At 42.1% G+C, this 21,373-nt stretch overlaps 1 protein-coding gene across 1 annotated transcript in view; it reads right to left on the bottom strand.

Annotated features, from left to right (window-relative positions):
* Positions 1-21,373, bottom strand: part of ELF2 (E74 like ETS transcription factor 2) — a 95,125-nt gene that overhangs the window by 41,121 nt on the left and 32,631 nt on the right. Inside the window, exons 3-4 of the mRNA XM_083173589.1 lie at positions 7,966-8,126; positions 6,201-6,366 (exon numbers count right to left, since the gene is read on the bottom strand). Coding sequence (XP_083029715.1) covers positions 6,201-6,366; positions 7,966-8,040 — 241 coding nt within the window. The 5' untranslated portion in view covers positions 8,041-8,126. The remainder of the gene's footprint in view (positions 1-6,200; positions 6,367-7,965; positions 8,127-21,373) is intronic.

The raw sequence follows: 21,373 nt of genomic DNA, 5'->3' as shown, positions 1-21,373 counted from the left end.
TCAGGAGCACAGCTGGAACAAAATCAATTGACTGGTCTGAAAGCTATAGCTGACAACTTGTGGGCACCACAGACCTGTACATAGAGCACCTGTACCTGCCCATACAGCCGCGCCGAGAGCCGCTGGTGGGTGACCGTTCACTGGACGTGCGCTGCCCAGTTTTAATGTCAATCAAGACGGATTGGGCAGTGTATATGGAGACCACACTGCCTGCATCAATTTGATCTTCAGATAGATATGCATAAATATAGGGTCGACACAAATAAGGTAAATAAATCGACCATTATTGGTTGACAGGCCAATGGTCAACACAAGAAAAAAGTAAACATACCTTAGGTAGACATGGTCAAAACAGAAAGATTTTACATGAAAACGGTCAACATAAGTTTTTCCACAATTTTTTTGTTTTCTGTCAACATAGACCATATAAGTGTCTATTATACATTACTGTTATAATTTGACTATTTCCACTTAAATGGTACAGTATGAGAGAACACCACAAAGTGAAAAATTGATATTGACCTATTACATGTTAACCTATTGCTTGTGTCGACTGCAGTGCATCCCACAGCTGCCGAAGGGTGCGTGACGAGGGCCCATAGAGCAAACACAACAACTCCAGGTGGTCCCAGAGATGCTTAACGGGATTTGAGATGAGGAATTAGGGGGTCAGGGAAGTACTTTCAGATCTTGGTCAATCTCGTCCAACCACTGACGGACATTTCTAGCTGTGTGACATGCTGCATAGTCTTGCTAGAAGATCCCATTCACAGCATGGAAGACAATCTGCATGTATGGTGTATGTGATCTGCAAGGATGGATCTATAACCAAACTGGTGCCTTCCACATTAGTGGGTCCAGAGAATGCCAAGAAAAATCATTCCCCAGACCATAACACTGCTGCCACCAGGGTGTGTTCTTACAGCAATGGTTAAAGGACGTTAGTTCTCCAATGTTTCTCGCCTGACACGCCAATGTCTATCCGTTTAATGAAGCAGAAACATGACTCATGGGAGAAGACAACCCAGAGCAGAGATCCAATTCTGATACTGCTGTGCAAATTGAGGCCTTTTCCGTTGATGCACCTTTGTTTGCTTCCTAGCCCCATATATAGCACAGTTTGTAGAGCAGTTGTTTTAGACATGTCTAGTAGCTTCCAGGTCATTTTGATGGTAAGCTGCCCTACTGTAATATGTCAGTTGACCATCAAGCACCTTTGTAGCAGACGTTCATCTTTCACATCAATGGCACATGGTGCTCCACAGTTTCCACATTCATTATTCGCTATGATAGCTTAGCCTCTTAAGTTGAGCTTTACTCCCAGGTGTCCATGGGTTCCACATACTATCCAGACACATAGCAGAGCAAAAGTGGCTCCTGCTACACCTGTCAACAATAATAGAACCGCCAAGGAGACTGAATGTAAGTCCCTCCCAGCAGCATCGGCAGATAGCACAGACCATGGAATCACCCTTTCGCCAGAATCCTATCCTTTGCAGAAAGAGGTTTTGTTTTTTTCTTTAACCAACTTCATGGACAACCAACCCAAGCTGATAGCTTACATCCTGCTTCTAAAGTGAAAAGAAGCATTTACAGCAACAACAGGGAAATATGTTGATCTAATACTTCTTGATTTTCTGAAAGCTTTTGACACGGTGCCTCATAAAAAGGTTATTGTATAAAAGCACAGGGGAGTACATTTACCATCAATCAGGTTAACAAAGCTGCATATAATTGATACCACCTCAAAGCACACATCGCACCGCTGGGATTGGAGCGTGTATGGGCTCCTTTACAAAGAAAAAAGGATCAACTAGGTTTGAGGTAAAAATATGGTTAAAAAAAAAAAAAGAGGCAGACAAGATGGGCCAAATGGTTCTGCTCTGCCATTAAATTCTATGTTACCCAGCTTTAGCATTGCCTATGGCAGCGATAGTGACTCAGGTGTTGTAAATGGACCCTGTATATTTAGGTTAGCTGGACCAAATCACTATAAATTGGGTTTTAGAGGATCCCGGTTATTTTTCTTTCCTGCTTAATGAAGTCCTCATAATTGTACAGAAAGAAAAAAAAACCTTTCCCATAATCTAACATACGTAATAGGAATTCTACTGCTCACCCCTCTTCCCTGCTGTAGACACACCTCTGCCCCATTGTATTTTTTCCCTGTGATGTCCACTGTGAGTAGTGGCAGGTGTTGGAAAATTTCTTTCAAAATCTACCATGATTTGAACTGTATATGAGATGTATAACTGAGAGGTGTAGTTAGCTTACAAAATACCATGGGTGCTTAACAAAAAAAAGAATGGTCGATAAAGCTTACTGGCATTCATCTGGTCCATGTGTACTCAATTTAAGCTTGCCTGCCCCCTCCACCTGTTTACTGGACTTCTTTCTAGCTGTAGATTGTTCATGGGGAAAAGATGGGAGCAGTATATTGGTGAGAGACTAAAGATGGTGTGGCAATGTAAAGGTGAAGAAAGGAAATAAATAAATAAATAGAGGAGTAGGGCAGTGTATGGGTAGAATGAGTAAAGAGGAAGGTAATGTATGAGGGAAAAGGGTATTAGGATGGTAAATAGACAGTGAATAGGTCAACAGAGTCAAAAAGTTATATAAAATATATATTGGGGGATATTTACTAAGATGGGAATTAGACATGAAGCAGTGATAAGGAAGGAGAAGTGAGCCAGAGGAGAAGTGACTCATGGCAACCAATCAGCATTGAAGTAACATCTATAATTTGCATAATATAAAATTATACAGAGCAGCTGCAATACACTATAGAGAAAAGGGTAACTTTCCTGAAAACTGTACTATCTGTTCATATGTAGCGTGTTATAAAAAAATTATTAGACTTCACATATGATGTTGCTATGGGCAACCAATCAGATCCTGTCTACTATCTTCTAGAGAGTGCTAAAGAAATAAGTGTTAGATTCTGATTGTTTGCTTATAGCAACATCACATGTGAAATCTAATTCCCATGTTAGTAAATTTCCCCCATTGTGTGTTACGATCAATATAAATAAATACTTGTTTTTTCTATAACAATATCTGAAATACAAAATATATTTTTTTTTATAACACGCTACATATGAACAGATAGTACAGTTTTCAGGAAAATTACCCTTTTCTCTATGGTGTATTGCAGCTGCGCTGTATAATTTTATATTATGCAAATTATAGATTGACTTCAATGCTGATTGGTTGCCATGAGTCACTTCTCCTCTGGCTCACTTCTCCTTCCTTATCACTGCTTCATCCATCTACCTCAGTATACCTACAAACCTGTTCAAAATGCTTATCCTTGTACTAATGGAGAGTGTATATTTCAGGTGGTAAGAATGTGTAAGCTGTGTTACATGGAGCATGTTTGGATGGTTCAGGTTCTATTTTAGTACAACTGAAAATGGAAAAATAATGAGAAAGCAATGGAAATGCTGAGATGCAGTCTAGGAGGGTTTTAAATCTTGGTTTCCACATGCATTTGGCTTGCTGCATTTCTAAACTACACACTAGTAAATGTATCTAAAATGCTTATTGAACACATACAGAAATGCAATGCAGTATATAGGCAATTTGGTATACAATAATAAAAAAATGCAAATGCCAATGTATATGTAGTCTAAAAGACTGTCAGGTACATGGGGGAGATTCTCTAAGAATCTCCGCCCCCCTTCGCATTTATAATTATCGCATATGTTGTAACATATGCGATAATTATAGCAAAGGACAGCTCTTGCGTTAAGAGCTGTCCTTTGTGGTGAGAGTCGCCGGGTCCCAGCAGGTCCCGGCGGCTCCCCCCTCCCTCACACACCCGGCGCTGCTGCGCCGGGCTCTCCTCCTCCCTGCACCCGGAAGAGGATCAGTGCAGGGAGGAGGTCACAGGTCCGGGCAGCACAGGTGAGGGGGGAGGGGGCGATGCGGGGCGGCGGGGGTCCGTGCGGGGCGGCGGGGGGTCGGCGCAGGGTTGCGGTAGAAGCCCATTGGCTTCTATGGGGCATCGCCAGATTTTTCTGGCGATGCCCCCCACCGCGGTAACCCGGCGAGGGATGCTTACAGCATCCCAAAATGCGGTAAAAACCCTGATAACGGTGTTTTTACCGCATTTTTAGCTTAGAGAATCTCCCCCATTTTCTGTAGAAAGTCTTCACCCCTTGATCAGCCTTCTGATATTAGTTTATGATGGGAGAAAAGGTTGATTAAATCTGTATCTGGCTGATAGATCTACAGTGTCTAGATCAGTGGTCAGGGAACTCGGTCCTCATTACCCCACACAGTGCATGTTTTGCTGGTAACCCAGCAGGTGCACAGGTGTACTAATTACTCAGACACATTTTATAAGGTCCGCAGGTGGAGTTAACTATTTCACTTCTGATTCTGTGAGGAGACCTGCAAAACCTGCACTGCGTGGGGTAATGAGGACCGAGTTCCCTGACCACTGGTCTAGATAGACAGTCGGTAGGTCAACAGCAAAAAGGTCAACCGGGTCAAAAGGTCGACATGGTTTCACACACTTTTTTTTACTTTTCTTTGGACTTTTCCATACTTAACCATCCCTGTCAGCATAGAGGAAGAATATAATAGTGAGCCATTCAAGTTTAAAACTGTGTACATACGGTGCAATATATTGCTCAGTGTCGACCAGAGATGTTTGCTGATGAGAAGTAGACTCTGCCGGGGAGCCGCGGTGGGAAATAGCTGGTCGCAGCGGGAGCGCGCACTCTACGATTTATCGCCCACAGATCATACAAATCACTGGCAATATGGTCGCTCAGCGATCATATTGCCAGCATACACAGCTTAAGTGTTACACAGTGTTGATGGTCCATGTTGACAGGTGTAGACATTGACACAAAAAAAGACCCATGGCGACCTTTTGATTTTTGAACTTTGACCATGTCGACCTTGAGACCCTGTAGACTTTTCAAAGTCCAACTTTTGATTGTTGACCTACTGACTAAACACTGTAGATCTATCAATCCACAACCATTAAATCGGGGCATAAAGTTTGAAGAAGCTCAATGGCAGAGCTAAATGTATTAAGTGGCTGTCAAACAATAGTAAGCAATGACAATGGGCCCAATTCAGAGATGGTCGTAGCTGCTGTGCTACAATATACTAATTCTGCAGGAGGTGTCTCGTCTTAATAGCCTCCTTCCAGAAGAAATATACGTAGTAGTCAATGTATTTTGCTGAATGACATAGCGTAGACATGTCTATAAAATATTTCAAAGAGAACAACCACAAAATTACTAAATCTGTTCAGAGCAGTGTAATAGTGACGCACATGTGCAATAGAAATATACAAGTACAGTATGGTGGGTGGCCTTGGGCTGTTCTCAGACAGCAAGCTGAGCAAAAAAACAATACCCCTTAGTAAGAACAAAGAAATGCCAAGAATAAGGTTCAGAGATTATGAACTAAAGTGAAAAACTTTATATTAATCATCTTGTATGACGGGGTAATATGGCTGCATTTGCTGAGATGGGGGAGGGGGGAGGGGGGAAGTGTTTCCTCTATTTAGCTTAATAAATAATTTTCCTGTTTAACTTATGGAAAATCTGAAATTAATGAATGAGCGACTGCAGCATGCAATGAGCAAAGGAAGGTTATACGTGCCAGCCAATGGAACTCACAAGTGTACTCGCAGAAATAGCGTTATGTTGGTACAAATAAATGGTTAGAAAAGGTTTCAGGCTCAATGGGACATAACCATGTTTGACATGTCTTTGAGCGCAATTTGGCTTGGGTGTCTTTGGACACATTTGTATGAACAGGTTATTGAGATATATGATCTGTACCATTTTGTAGCTTATACCCCTTTCACATCGCAAATGCCAGTTCACAACCTGGATTTGGAAATGGGTCTGTCCCGGGAGCAAACCAGCATTTGAATGCAAGCTCCCCTACAAAGAAAGGGGCGGGTTGCACGTCATTGTGCGGGAGGGAGAGAAAGCATCACTTGGAGCTGACGCGGCCATATTCCTATAGTGTGAACGGGACCCGGGGTTATCCGTTCACACTACACAGCAACGCGTGTCGGAATGCCGGTTTGCTGGATGCGGGTATTTTCAGAAGGCACTTTCACACCACATGTTGACCCGGGCCAGACCCAGGTTGTTTGTGTGATGTGAAAGGGGTATTAATGCAATTTCTACATGCAGTATGTATGTAATAAAATAAGCAAAACCCACCTATCTCCACGACTTCCGTCTCAATTTCTTGCTCCTCTGCTACATCTTGCATCATGAAGGTCTCATCATCGTACACCAGAATTTGGGCAGCATACCCCTGCTCTAGACGGGCACTCGGAACTGGTTCCACGATGACAGCAGGATACTCAGTGATCGGAACATCTTCCTGCAAGAATCAAAGCAATTCCGCAAAAGATATTTATTTGTTTTCTTGAAGTCTGCTTAAATCCTTTGCAAAAAAAAAGATGAATATACCACAAACTTATCAAATACCATGTATGTCTAGACCTCTGTATGTGTGCTTATTTAATATATAATTGTCCGGTACTTATAGGTTAGTTGGGCGCCTACTATAGTTACTACGCTCATACCCCCACTATCCATGTTGGGAAGGAGTCGACTTTATATAGTGTGGCGAGCGCAGCGAACCACCGTGCCCGAAGCGTGGCATATTTCAGTCGGGATTCCAACAGTCATTACTCAGACGTCAAAATCCCAACTGCACAGCGGGGGGAGCGCAATGAAGACCTTGCGGGCACGCTGCGCTCGCCACGCTGCGCTCGCCACGCTGCGGGCGCGGAGGCGAGCTGCGCTCGCCACCTATTTTATTCTCCCTCTATGGGGGTCGTGGACCCCCACGAGGTAGCAGTCGGGATTTCGACGTCAGAGTAATGACTGTCGGAATCCCAACTGTCGGGGAGCCCTCCGGCACCCCCTCGTGAGGGGACGCGGAAAACTAAGCAAATAGCTTAGTGGGCACCCAACTAACATATAAGTACCTAATGTCCTTCCCCTGGAGTGGAGCAGAACTCACACCCCACACCAGGCAGCCTCAACGGGCCAATCAGAAGAGAAGCGAACCCGGGTACATGTTCCCAGTTCGGTGCCATCCGGACATACACACAACCAGGGTAGTTTGGCCGTGCCCTTGCAAAATCCTGGGATCCTCATTCTGTCTGGAAAGATGCTTCATACATAGGATGAAGGCAAGTGATGTCACCGTAACTCAAATGTCCGGCAAATCAGATTTTTGTTTACCTGTAGGATATCCCAGCAGATGGTCGACAGGCAACAAGGTCGACAGGATTCTAGGTCGACATGGATGAAGGTCGACATGGATGAAGGTCGACATGGATGAAGGTCGACAATTGTCTAGGGACTGTCGACCTTCACCCCTGTTGACCCAACAGAGTCGACCTAATGACTGTCAACCTAAGTCTGGTCAACAATACGATTCACACCCGCAGATGGCTATACTAATGATAGGGGAGGAGATACAACCTTCCCAACAGCAGTGATGAAGTAATAATTCTACTTTATAACAAAGCAGCATGAGAGCAACACTGTACTGAAAGTTGGAATGTTAAGTTGTCCTAACACATTTGAAAAAGAAAATAAATGAGTTTGACCACTTGTTACACTGCACATTAAAAAAATATAGGACAAATTTTCTTTCTAAAAGATAAACTGCTCTTTGAATTGTTGAAGGATAAAAATCAATGTCTAATTACAACACTTTTAAAATATTTATTTATTTATTTGCAGTTTCTTATATAGCGCAGCAGATTCCGTTGCGCTTTACAATAGATATTTATTTTATATATATATATATTTTATATAAATATATATTTTATTGTCTAAATACTAAAATAAAAACTTTAAATACAAATATACTATTATCTCAAACAACACTCAGCAGATAAACTAACTAGTAGGGGCAACTTTAATTCGGCCCCCACTCACATATTTACCACAGACTCCTCACCTGCTCTGGATTTTCCACCCCATTGGTGACAAAGTTCCCTGCCGATCCTCCACCATCCACTACAGCGGAGGTCATGTTGCATCCCCTGAGTTTAGCTGCGAACAAAGACTGGGCAACTGGCCTGTTCAAGAACCACCTCTTCCGTGGTCTTCACAGTGATCCTGGAAAAGATAAAAATTCAATTACAAGGTGATCTGTATACATCAGAATAATTTCCCTTCACAAATTCAGTTACACCTTACAAAGACCAAAGGAAAAAAGGAAAACTTAACTGGGCAAGTACCATAAATAGTATAAACAGATTGAGGGGAACTTCCCCATGAAAACCAAATAAATTCTAGTCCTCATTTATCAGTCTATAACATGGTAGAAACGGATTGGTTGCTATGGGCAACTTCGACAATACATCACTTTTAATCATTTTATAAAAATTCCCTTTGCCCCCTTAGAAAATACTATAGAGGATACGCTCAAAATGTCGATCGTGAGCACCGGCTGTTATAATGGGGGGCGATTTATCAAATATTGGAGCGAAGTTGCTCATTGACTTTCTATCACAACCTGTAAAATGACAGCAGCTGATAAAAGTGAAGAGGGCAAAAGTACAGTTATTTCTTAATGAACTGATACAACTCTCCCTATGACTTTTTAGCACCATTTCGCAGTACTATGGGGGCATGGCGGTACTGTGGGCATAGCATGGATTCCAACCAGTTTGCTATCTATATGGAGCTTGTAAATTCTCCCCATGTTTGTCTGGGTTTCATATCGCAATCCGATACTGTATTCTGGTAGATTAATTGGCTCCAGGCAAATTACTGGTATTAATTATTAAATATTCTCCTAATGCTGGCCACACATCAGACCAACTTTCCTCCAACCATAAAAACCTGGTACTGGATAGGAGCAATTGTAATTTGTAATGAAGTCATTTATTTGATAACTGTCACTCAGACAATGTACTTTAGTTGGACCTATTTGATTTAAACCATGTCACTGAATGCTTTTGTTTGTGAGCATTTGCCCCCATACAGTACCAGATTTTCCGTAAACCAACCAACTAGTTGGATGGTTGGATTAAAGTTTGTCTGGCCAGCATTAGAATTTTTTGTGTGTGGAAGCAATTAGCATAGAAAGGTGAACACCTAACACATTGGATTAATTCAGTTTTGTGAAATGCAGTTTCAAAGGAAGAAACATTTGTTTTCAATGGAGTACATTAACATCCCAACAAAAAGCAAAAAAAAAATCTCAATATTTCATGGATTGTCACAATAGTTGATAAAACCATGATAAAATACTTGGCTATAGATTGGACCTGCAATATAAATAAACTAGGTAACCTCATGTGAAAATTTGCATGCAAATAAAATCAGATTAATTTTATAGCAAGTAGATTAGGGTGCGGAATGTATATTGTATTTGATGGTGCAATCGAGTAGCGAGCAAAACAGATCCGCTTAGCCGTGCCGTATCGACGCATCCAGGGAAAGAACTCTAGGACCAAAAGTACATTTTTAACTTTCATTTTTAAACAAACAATAAAATGCGCAATTCTAAACTAAAAATTCATTAGAAGCAGGGGGATACACCTGGAATTATCATTGTATTAGGGAATCCATTATTGGACAGATAATAATGATAATGATGCAGCTAGGTTACAAACGCATGGTACCCAAGTTCCCATCTGGAACTTATCCCTCTGCACATCTGCACCACTGGCAGTCCTCAACTTTGGGGAGATTCAGGCATTTCTAGGTGGATTTAGTGGAGCCAATTGTTGGATAATAATCTCATTACATATAAGATCCAGGCTGCTCACTTTTCCTCAACAGAGCAAAAACTAGACCCAGAGACCTTTCCACTTAAGCTTGGAACCTTGTGGCAGGATACTAGGGGCAGAAGAAATAGGAGTACTTTATGCATGATGAGCAGTGAACGCATAATATGGCTAACTGAAGAAACCGCTGCGCTGTGGTGCCATCAAGGGGAAACGGTAGTGCTTCATGCTACTGTGTGTGTGTGTGTGTGGGGGGGGGGGGGGGGGGGTATTCAATGTGTGACGATATTTCCAACAGTTGGAAAAACACAACCTGTTCCAACTGCATTAAAGTCATGCTGATTTGACTTTTTGACACTGGCAACATGATTTAATTATAACAGTCCCAGCGGTGCAGCAATTTTGTTAATTGGCAGCTCTGGCAGTGTCTACTGGTATGGCAATGGAGTGGCATCTTCTGGGTGTCATCTAATGTGCTACCCTAATCTCTCTCCCTCTAGCCTACTGGCTTTCTGCAGAATGTTGACATTTCACTGCACAGTAAGTCGCAAATATTTAGCATTTACGAATGCGTCCCCTTGCTGCCAGCAGTCGCAGGTCCAATAGATTTCTACAGGGCATGCAATACTTTCAGATTTACCAAGCTCTGGGGATTGGCCCCCACAGCTATCGCCATTCTAGCCTAGGGGTTACACTTTGCAGACTTTACCAGGAAGGTTTCCCCTGGAACGCTCAATGGCAATGGCTGCCGCACAGTCATGATCAGTGGGGCTGCGCATGTTCAGAGAACAAATAGAGCAGATCAAATAATTGTGGGCTATACAATGATACATCCCACCGTAAGACTCGCATCCTGCACTGAGCACTAATATCATGTCCAGATTGCATAGAAAATGCAATTCATGGTAAACGGGCCCTTCTGAGAGAAGCCACACGCATCTTATACCACGACTACACATACTGAGGGAGTCTAGCTAATCACTGGTACTCTGCTGAGAGAACACAATGCAGTGAATACAGCTGAATGTAGTAATGCGTGACACAAATAGTGCCCCAGGGTTGTCTGTGTTCCTGTATCTAAGGATGTCTCAACAAGAGATTAAAAATATACAACCCCACACACAAAAGACAATGAATTAATTCCATAAGGATTCTTAGCCAAATAGACCCAATTCATTAGTCACTCAACAAATAATAAACAAACTCTGGGCTGCCAGCCACAGCTATAGATTTCACAATGAAGCAAAGGGCTTCTACTATTGTGCAAAATGAAACGGTTGTTTGAATACCATCTCTCAGGCAACATGTTAGCCTCATATATTTTATATTTTTATTATTTCTTTTTTGTTATTCAAACCTATACAATTCATTGCGAAGTCAGGCCAAACGCTCACAGTAATAATACGGTACTTATATGTTAGTTAGTCACTGCGCTGGCCACACTATATAAAATCAACTCCATGCCGACATGGATAGTGGGGGTATGAGCGTAGTAACTATAGTGGGCGCCCAACTACCATATAAGTACCAATAATAATTATATTGGTCTTTGGTTTTATAAAAGCATAAATAAACATATGTAGATTGTAAGCTTGCGAGCAGGGCCCTCCTACCTCTATATCAGTCTGTTACTACCCAGTTTGTTTTATCACCGTTGTTGCCAATTGTAAAGCGCAACTGAATATGCTGCGCTATAAAAGAAATGGTAAATAAATAAAATATGTAACCCCTCCACATATAGTCAAAAACACCAAAGGATACCTCTACACAAATTATGAAGTATAGTTTTATACTACCATGTGGTTTGTTTTTTGCACCATCCTCTAATACAGACTTAATACAAAGACTAAATCTTCATTCTTGAAAACAGAGTATTCTTATTTACAATACGGGCCATTGTCAGAGCCTGGCCTTGCTCCATTGAGGCAGACACGTGCAGGGGTGTGCGCTGAGTGATGAACACTGTGTGCAGCCATCCATGTGCTAGCCTAATGTGTACTTTTGCTTACATTCACTATCGTTATTGTTGCTGGGCAACCGGTAATCTTCCTGTTTGGCTGAATGTTTCTGCTGTCTCCTGTCAAATTACAACAATAAAATGTAGGCAGGACAAGGAGGGTCAGGAAATGTACAATTCTCAGTTTCATTCCAACAACATGGCTAGACAGAAGTTGGAAGTATACAACACTTGCATTCTTTGAATGACTAATGCAAGCTAGAATATGTGGTCAAGAAACTCCACTGATTAAACCATAATTCAATCATATGTAGAATGTGTATTGATGATTTGGATGACACTAAAGGTGCCCATACATGGTACGTTTTTCCCGCGGACATCTCATCGCACAGTACAGAAAGTATGTGCTGCACATAGTTTTTGTACTGCCCTCATATCATATCGCATGCAAATCGCATACGTTGGGATGCGATCCAGCCCATAACGCAAATCTAGGTCAGCCCTGGGTTCAAACAGGGTTAAAGGACTCAACATAACCCAGAAGGTAATACCAAGCCAGGATCCAAGTTGCCATAAGACTCTATGGTCACAGCCCCAATGTCATACCTATCCCATGCATTAGACGAACGTCACCAGATTATGGTGAGCAAATAGATTAACACACTAATATGCTTTCTGGCACTTTTGAGGGTTCACGGTGATTCCCCCACTTTCCATGACATTCTACCAGGTCACACATTGCACATTAATGTGTGATATGGACACAAATCCCAGGAATTGGCATTTATAATTGAATTGCGAATGGTACACAAGCGTCTTTCCAGAAAACGAGTTGTAATGTTTATGATATTTTGGTAGCAACAAATTTTCTGGCAGGCTGCCAAGTTTCTGTTACAGACTGTGCGCGCGGTGGCGCCGTGAAACTACAGAAGTACCGTTCGGTCTAACATGTACCCTTGTGTGGAGTTTTAATATTATGAACTATCAAAGTCAAGAAAAATTGTACTTGCAAATACTACTTATCTGTATTATATAGTATAATAATGTTTATATTTTTACTAAAAAGAATGTTAGTTAGAACATTGGAAACAATGGGCCTTATTCTAGTTCACTCTTTCTGACAAAATCTTTAGATGGACAAAACCATGTGCACTGCAGGGGCGTAGATTTGGGTGGGGTTTTACTTCAAAGTAAGATCTATATTGCAGTGTAAAATAAAGCAGCCAGTATTTACCCTGCACAGAAACAAAATAACTCACCCAAATCAAATTCTTTCTGCACATTTTACATCCGCCCCCTGCAGTGCACATGGTTTTGGCCTTCTGAGAAGGATATTGTCAGAAAGAGTGAACTAGAATAAGGCTAGAATAAGGCCCAATGTGCCTTAAAAATTTAAATCTATTATACCAAACACAATTTAAATTTTTTCTGTTTGTGGAAATGTGCAGTGTAACTGCTGTGCAGACGGCTCTGTTATAAGGTGTATGTGGAACAGCAGCAGCTGCCAGGAAGCCAACAGGAAATGCAGTGACTTCAGCAGAGCGGAAACCTTTCCTACGCTGGTGCTGGGACCGCTTACACTCCAGAACAGTAAACTACAGCTACAAAACAAACCGTTCTAGAGGTGCCCACGCACTAGAACGATTTTTGGTCCGATTGGCCGATTTCCGATAAATCGGCCGATGTTTACCGATAATCGGTCGAAAATCGGTCGATATCGGTCCGATGCGCGCTCCCGTGGATCTTTAGCTGAATCTTCTGATCTTACGTGCTGCACGAAAGATCAGAAGATTTAACAAAAGATCCATAGGAACGCACACGGGATCTTAAGAAAAACCTTTGGTAAAGATGTGCGCTTGCCTGAAATCTTTTGTCCAGGACGGAAAAAAGATTTCAAGGCTAATTTATGCGCACATCTTACGATTGCAGATCTTTCTAGTGTGTGGGCACCTTAGGACTGCTGCTTACAATATCATTATAAGACCTGTATACATTAGTCTACACATTACTGTTCATTGTACTGTAATTAACCTTTACTGGAGTGTTGCATAGTTATAAAACCATCAAACAGTAGCACAGAACACAGTCATGTATAAAGTAAATTGAAACAACAGACCTTTACAATCTGCGTGGCCTTCTATTGGGAATGGTAAAGGGGTCTAGTATAGCAAGCAAAGCAAGCTGTTTGAGGGTATGCAATACACTAATTGGGGGTCCATGGCAAAATTGACACCACAAAAAAAAATTGAAAACCGCATGACAACTTTTTTTAATGTGTCAACTTTTGTCAATGTCGATCTAGACACTGCAGACCTTTCCATCCACACCAAAATGCATGGCAGAACACCATATTACTTATTACTGAACGCGTCGTCCGACCTTTTCATAACCCCACTATCCACGTCGGCTTGGATTTGATTCTAGAAAGCGTGGCGAGCGCAGCGGAATACAAGCCCGAAGCGTGACGAGCGCAGCGAGGATACGCGGAAGGATATGCGGAATACATGTAAAGTAATCCGTGTCCCCTCGCGGAGCACTCGCCACGCTTCGGGCTCGCCACACTATCTAAAATCAACTCCACGCCGACGTGGATAGTGGGGTTATGAAAAGGTCGGAAGACGCGTACCGCCGCCGCTTGCGGGTTTGCTGTGTTCGCCACGCTTCGGGTTGGCGTTGATAGTGGGGGTGTCGGTCACAATGGGGGTGCATTTAACATTGTAAGCACCCATCAGGGTGCTTGTACAATAAAAAAAATCAAATCGCATGTCGCTATATTGCATGCGATGCGATTGTAGAAGATGTACTACGATCAAAATCGGGAACGCCGTGCTAGGAAACAAGTACCCTATATTTTACAGGAAAACATATCTGGTTACCCACACACAAATGTTCTTATATAAAGCCGTTTAGTTCCCATGACACATGCAATTTGTCAACAACACGAGAACTCTTATCTGCTATAACATTTGGGGTGAACGTCACTTTTGGTAAAACTATTAGCCCATGGCAACCAATCAGCTCTGATGTAGAATTTTATAGAATGCCCTTGATAATATCATCTCAAGGCTGATTGGTTGCCACGGACAACTTCACCCCTCATTTAATTCCACTTAGTCATGCATCTCTCCCATGGTGTGCCTTAGTCAGCATATTAATACATAAACACAGGTCCCAGTGCTTCTAATCCACGGATATATTTACACAAACATTCAGGGAACTAGAATTAAATGTCATTTCGGGAATATGTAAATCTTTCCTAGTCAAGCAAAATAATGAAAGGGCTACAATTCTGTTATAAGTACAAATAACAATGCAAAACACACATAATTGATAGGGCGCTTCTTTTAATGGAATACAATCGGTGTCTTGCCGTAACCAATTTATATGACCTACACAGCATCTCCATATATCTCATATGTAAATAATCTCCCACTCTAATATCTACTGTGCCTTGCACATCCACGGCAACCACTTCTCTCTCCACTACCAACTTGCTGAATTCTCTACCATGGACTAAAACTTTTACAGCATCGCCATCACTGAAAAACAATATCTTCATCGGTAAAAAAAAACATTGGGCTGAAAACGCAAGGTTTCAGTGAAATTTGTATGTTTTCACTCAAAAAAGTCCCGTTTTCGTACAAAAAACGTCCGTTTTCAGGGATCTTACCGCACTTGCTGGCTTATTGTAGCTAACAGAATTGCATCTGGTGATGCAATTACTCTCAATCACTGATCAGAGGTAATTGAATAATTGGCCTTAAGGTGGCCATACACTACTGCGATGTATCGCAGCAGTGTATGGCCAGCCGATCCCCCAACAAGTTGCTTTAAAAGTATTTTGTGCACCTTATCAACACTTATGTTTGTCATGTTATAGCAGCTGCCCAGTGCCGTAGAACAATATAGCATAATTATAAATAATTATACTAGCAAATAAGATTACCAACATGTTCCCATGTGGAAGACGGAGGCCTGTGAAATTAGATTAAGGACAAAGCTACATGTGAGCTGGTCTGTAAAATGCTGCGATCAGAGGAGTTTAAGTTAGCAGGAAGCCCCAGAGTTAGAGAAGCAAGTTCCCCAATACATGGAATATAGTATGTATTTATTAGCATTTATTTATTTCTTATATAGCGCAGCACATTCCATTGCGTTTTACAATAGGAGACAGTTATACAGACATTCCTCACTTAACGACCGGGTTCCGTTTCTATGACTCGGTCATTAAACGAATTGGTCGTTAAACGAATATGTATAAAAATACATAACACAAGTACAGTACACTTCTAGATAAAGAAAATTCATACTCCTCCTATCCTCCAATTCTCTGACATGTTGCGGAGACGCTGCAAAATGTGCGCAGCACAGGTCACTAAACAGTCTGGGCGGGTCGTAAGTACGAATGGGTAGGCCGGCGGGTGGGCAGGGTTGTAAGTCTGAGCAGTCGCAGTGCGGTCGATAAGGGGGTCTTAAGTCTGAGCGGTCAATAAACAGGTAGGTCGTTAAGTGAGGAATGTCTGTACAACAACCTGGGTATTTACAGACAGTCAAAAGTATGAGGGCCTTGCTCGCAAGCTTACAATCTATAGAGGAAGTAAGTTTTATTTATGTAGCGCACTTTCTCCGACAGGACTCGTTATGTTGGTGTGCAATAAGTCTAAAGTAACAATGTCGACAATTATGATGCAGACAAAGGAAATGTTGACATTTGTGTCAGTATTGTGAGCGATAGAATCACAGTAATAGCACAACAAAACATTAGTGTCCATAAGCTGAATTTTGACATGATTAATGTTGGCATAAGGAACACTGTCCTTCTGTCCAGAGACATAAAACACCAAGCCCATGGTGCCAGGCTCCTACCACATGGATGCAGAAAGATTATGGTGCTAAACGCACCTTCACATAAAAGCATCATACATCCGTATGCATCATACACTTGTACGCTGTATGGAGAAAGCACACAATGTTCAGAACAGTAAACAATAGGTAATGACAAGATATTGTAAGAGGTAAGCAGCTGCTCATCCTGAAACATACGGATTCAGCGTTAAACACCAGTCTGCCCCATAGAGGCCACAGAAACGAATAAATCGCCTGCACTGCAAGCTGCACACAGGTACATAACCTTCCTGCTACTGCATATACACTTATACGTAGAAATAGTCTTCATCACTATTAGTACAAAATATGCAGCAATCAAATCACTGATTTACATCCCTGTGACAGACCCTAACTCACATGTGAATGTTGTGTCGTCAACTAGTTAGGTCCATTTAGCAGCATGAGAGATGCAACTGGGATGAGCATGACTCCGTAGGAGGTGTGGGCTGGCTGCAACACATGCACAGTATCTGAAAACTGCCAGATGCATCTGCAAACAGACACATACATACATACATACATACATACATACATACACACACACACACACACAGCAGGCCTGATATAGAATTGTATGTATTTCACAGGTGTGGTTCAATAGATCGACGAGGTTTAAAACGTCACCATAAACGCAAAGTTGACACTGGAAAAACGTTAACAAAATCAAAAGGTTGACACTAAAAAAGGTAAAAACATGAAAAGGTCATAATAAGTTTTTGCGTTTTTGTGTGTCAATATCGACACTTATGCACATGGAGCCACCCCCCTCCCCCAATTAGTGTACCTCTTTTCTCGGCAAGCTTACCATTTCCAAAAGGAGTCCACGTGGATGGTAAACAAAGAGGTCCAGAAATATGTAACAAAAATATCCTCTATAACTCATGTTGCCATTTTCATGGGAGAAACATCGCCATGTCATTATTTTGACCATATGTATGTTAACCTAGACAGTGTATTAGCCATCCGGATACTGTATTTATATTTGAATTGAGTGATGCCTAATTGGTTATTATACACTGCTCAAAAAAATGAAGGGAACACTTAAACAACACAACGTAACTCCATGTCAATCACACTTCTGTGAAATCAAACTGTCCACTTAGGAAGCAACACTGATTGACAATCAATTTTGCATGTTGTTGTGCAAATGGAAAATACAACAGGTGGAAATTATAGGCAATTAGCAAGACACCCCCAATAAAGGAGTTGTTCTGCAGGTGGTGACCATAGACCACTTCTCAGCTCCTATTCTTTCTGGCTGATGTTTTGGTCAATTTTGAAAGCTGGCGGTGCTTTCACTCAGTGGTAGCACGAGACGGAGTCTACAACCCACACAAGTGGCTCAGGTAGTGCAGCTCATACAGGATGGCACATCAATGCGAGCTGTGGCAAGAAGGTTTGCTGTGTCTGTCAGCGTAGTGTCCAGAGCATGGAGACGCTACCAGGAGACAGGAAAGTACATCAGGAGACATGGAGGAGGCTGTAGGAGGACAACAACCCAGCAGCAGGACCGCTACCTCCGCCTTTGTGCAAGGAGGCATAGGAGGAGCACTGCCAGAACCCTGCAAAATGACCTCCAGCAGGCCACAAATGTGCATGTGTCTACTCAAATGGTCAGAAACAGACTCCATGAGGGTGGTATGAGGGCCGACTTACAGCCCAACACCGTGCAGGACATTTGGCATTTGCCAGAGAACACCAAGATTGGCAAATTCGCCACTGGCACCCTGTGCTCTTCACAGATGAAAGCAGGTTCACACTGAGCACATAACAGATGTGAGTCTGGAGACGCAAAGGAGAATGTTCTGCTGCCTGCAACATCCTCCAGCATGACCGGTTTGGCAGTGGGTCAGTAATGGTGTGGCATTTCTTTTGGGGGCCGCACAGCCCTCCATGTGCTTGCCAGAGGTAGCCTGACTGCCAATAGGTACCGAGATGAGATCCTCAGACCCCTTGTGAGACCATATGCTGGTGTGGTTGGCCCTGGGTTCCTCCTAATGCAAGACAATGCTAGACCTCATGTGGCTGGAATTTGTGTCCACAGTTCCTGCAAGACGAAGGCATTGATGCTAAAGGACTGGCCCACCCGTTCCCCAGACCAGAATCCAATTGAGCACATCTGGGACATCATGTCTGGGACATCATGTCTCGCTCCATCCACCAATGCCACGTTGCACCACAGACTGTCCAGCAGTTGGCGGATGCTTTAGTACAGGTCTGGGAGGAGATCCCTCAGGAGACCATCCGCCACCTCATCAGGAGCATGCCCAGGCATTGTAGGGAGGTCATACAGGCACGTGGAGGCCACACACACTACTGAGCCTCATTTTGACTTGTTTTAAGGACATTACATCAAAGTTGGATCAGCCTGTAGTGTGTTTTTCCACTTTAATTTTGAGTGTGACTCCCAATCCAGACCTCCATGGGTTCATAAATTTGATTTCTATTGATAATTTTTGTGTAATTTTGTTGTCAGCACCTTCAACTATGTAAAGAACAAAGTATTTAATAAGAATATTTCATTCATTCAGATCTAGGATGTGTTAGGTTAGTGTTCCCTTTATTTTTTTGAGCAGTGTAGAAAAAAGTGGCAAAATAAATGGCATGTTTCTAAGCAAAACAAAATAACACATGTGTAAAGCGACACCAGATACAAGAGAGGAAACACATGACACTATTATACAGAAGGTGCAGTAAAAGCTAGGATAAAGAGGAATCATTTCCATAGTAATACGCTGCTTTCATCATGTTGTAGCAATTGGGGTTTATCATAACTAAATTTGTACTAGCACCGTTCCTGTCTGCATGTCACAAAACCCAACAATGGGCCTAATCCAGACTTAATCACAAAGCACCTTTTTTCTCAAATGGAGAAACCCATGCTACACTGCAGGGAGGCAGGTGTAACATGGCAGAAAGAGTAATGGGACATACACACGGGGAGATCTCTGCTTGATTTCTAAGCGATTTGGCTGAACCGCTTAAAAATTAAGCACAAAATCGCTCAGTGTGTATGCCGCATAGTAATGGCGATGCGCAACTCCGCATGTCGCTATTACCGGTCTAGATTATTCAAGCATGCAGTATATATCTAGTCAGATCGCTTAGCAAGAAATGACAAATCGTTTTAAGAAGCGATCTGAGTGATCTAGGTCACCCTCAATCCTGTAATATCCGCCATTATTAAAAAAAAAAAAAAAACATTTATTAACACAAATCTTTTAAGCAAAAATCCCCATGTCCCACCTGCAGTGCAGCATAGTATTGTCCATTTGAGAAAAAAAAAAAGTTGCTTTGTGATGTGGTCTGATGTCTTGTGTTCTGTGTGATTAGAGTGAAGGTGCGTACACATGTACAGATTTATCCGATCTATCTGGTGGGAACAAAAACCTGGAAATGTATGGGAGCAAATGACAGTAAAAAAAATTGTTCCCAAACGCTTGAAAACAGACAGTGATCAGTCAGATAAACTGTTTAAATCATTCTGATATAACAAATTTATAAAAGCAGACATTTTTTTTCTGTTTTCCTGCATTTGGGTGGAAATTTTTGATTGTCATATGCTACCATACATTTCCAAGTTTTTGTTCCCACCAGATACATTGGACAGATAAATCTGTACATGTGTATGCACCCTAACATTGCAGCAAATAAAGGCAATAGTCACTGGCACACATATATATGCACGCTTACAGAACATGTTAGAGCAGCAGATTCCTTTAGCCGACAGAATCATCAGTGTACTAGAGAAAGCTCATTTTTGACAGTATGCCAGTTACACAGTACAAAGGTAGGACATCAAAAACACACTTGCCCTTTTGAACACCAACATAACTGGTAGTGTAACAAGTACAAATGTATGTAAATGCAAACCGTTACAGTAGGAATATTTCCACAAAAAGAATTTGTATTGGACCCTGTTACAAACAGTATATTCTGTACGTGTGTGTGTCACACTTTCCAGACCCTTGGGCTGCGGTTCAATATTATGCCTTATTGGACTTGACCACTGAAACAGCAGCTGTCGGGTTCTCCACTAAAGCACGGGCTGGAGCAGAGGAGTTTGATTGTTTGTTTGTTTGAATTATTCAATGCCACTAACTGGTTCTACTTCAGTAAATTACTGTATAAATACATAGGGCAGTATTTAATGAGGCTGATTCGCCATGTTTTATGGCAATTTTGTGCTATTTTCGTGCTGTAAGGCGATTTTTTTTACTAAAACGGTGAATTACCCTATTCAATGACCAGATGGCGAATACATTTCAAGGTTTTTATCGACATGATTCACCGAGTAGCAATCGCTATCTTTTTATGGTGAAGTGGAATGTGAACTTTTAAAATAAAGTGTTTTGTTTTTTACATTTGGTGTCAAAAAATCAGGAGTTTTATTCTGAGGAGGGGCATGCTATTTTTATTCATGTGCTGTAAGCACATGAATATATATTTAATTAAAAAAAATATATATTTTTTTTTTAACACAGAGCAGCCAGCAGGGGGCCGGGAGCCGAGCCGCTCATTAGATATTCATATATTCACTGCACCCGATCATTACATATGCACGATCGGGTGTAGTAAATACCCGGTCCCCTGTTGGCTATCCCGGGGGGCAGAGTGTGCTGCTTGGCTCCCGGGGAGCCCTCCTCCACCCACAAACGTTCTGGGGCAGGCAGGGAGATTCCATCTCCCTGCCTGCCGCCGTCCTCAGGCTCCCTGCGGCATCGCCGCAGGAGTTAAAATTCGCCGGTCAGGGGCAGTGAACCCCTGACTCGTTGAATACTGGA

This window comes from Crinia signifera, chromosome 1 (genome assembly GCF_055691185.1).
Source record: "Crinia signifera chromosome 1, ASM5569118v1, whole genome shotgun sequence".
Taxonomy (NCBI): domain Eukaryota; kingdom Metazoa; phylum Chordata; class Amphibia; order Anura; family Myobatrachidae; genus Crinia; species Crinia signifera.
Note: the sequence above shows the minus strand (reverse complement) of the source record. Positions and strands in the feature narration are given on the sequence as shown.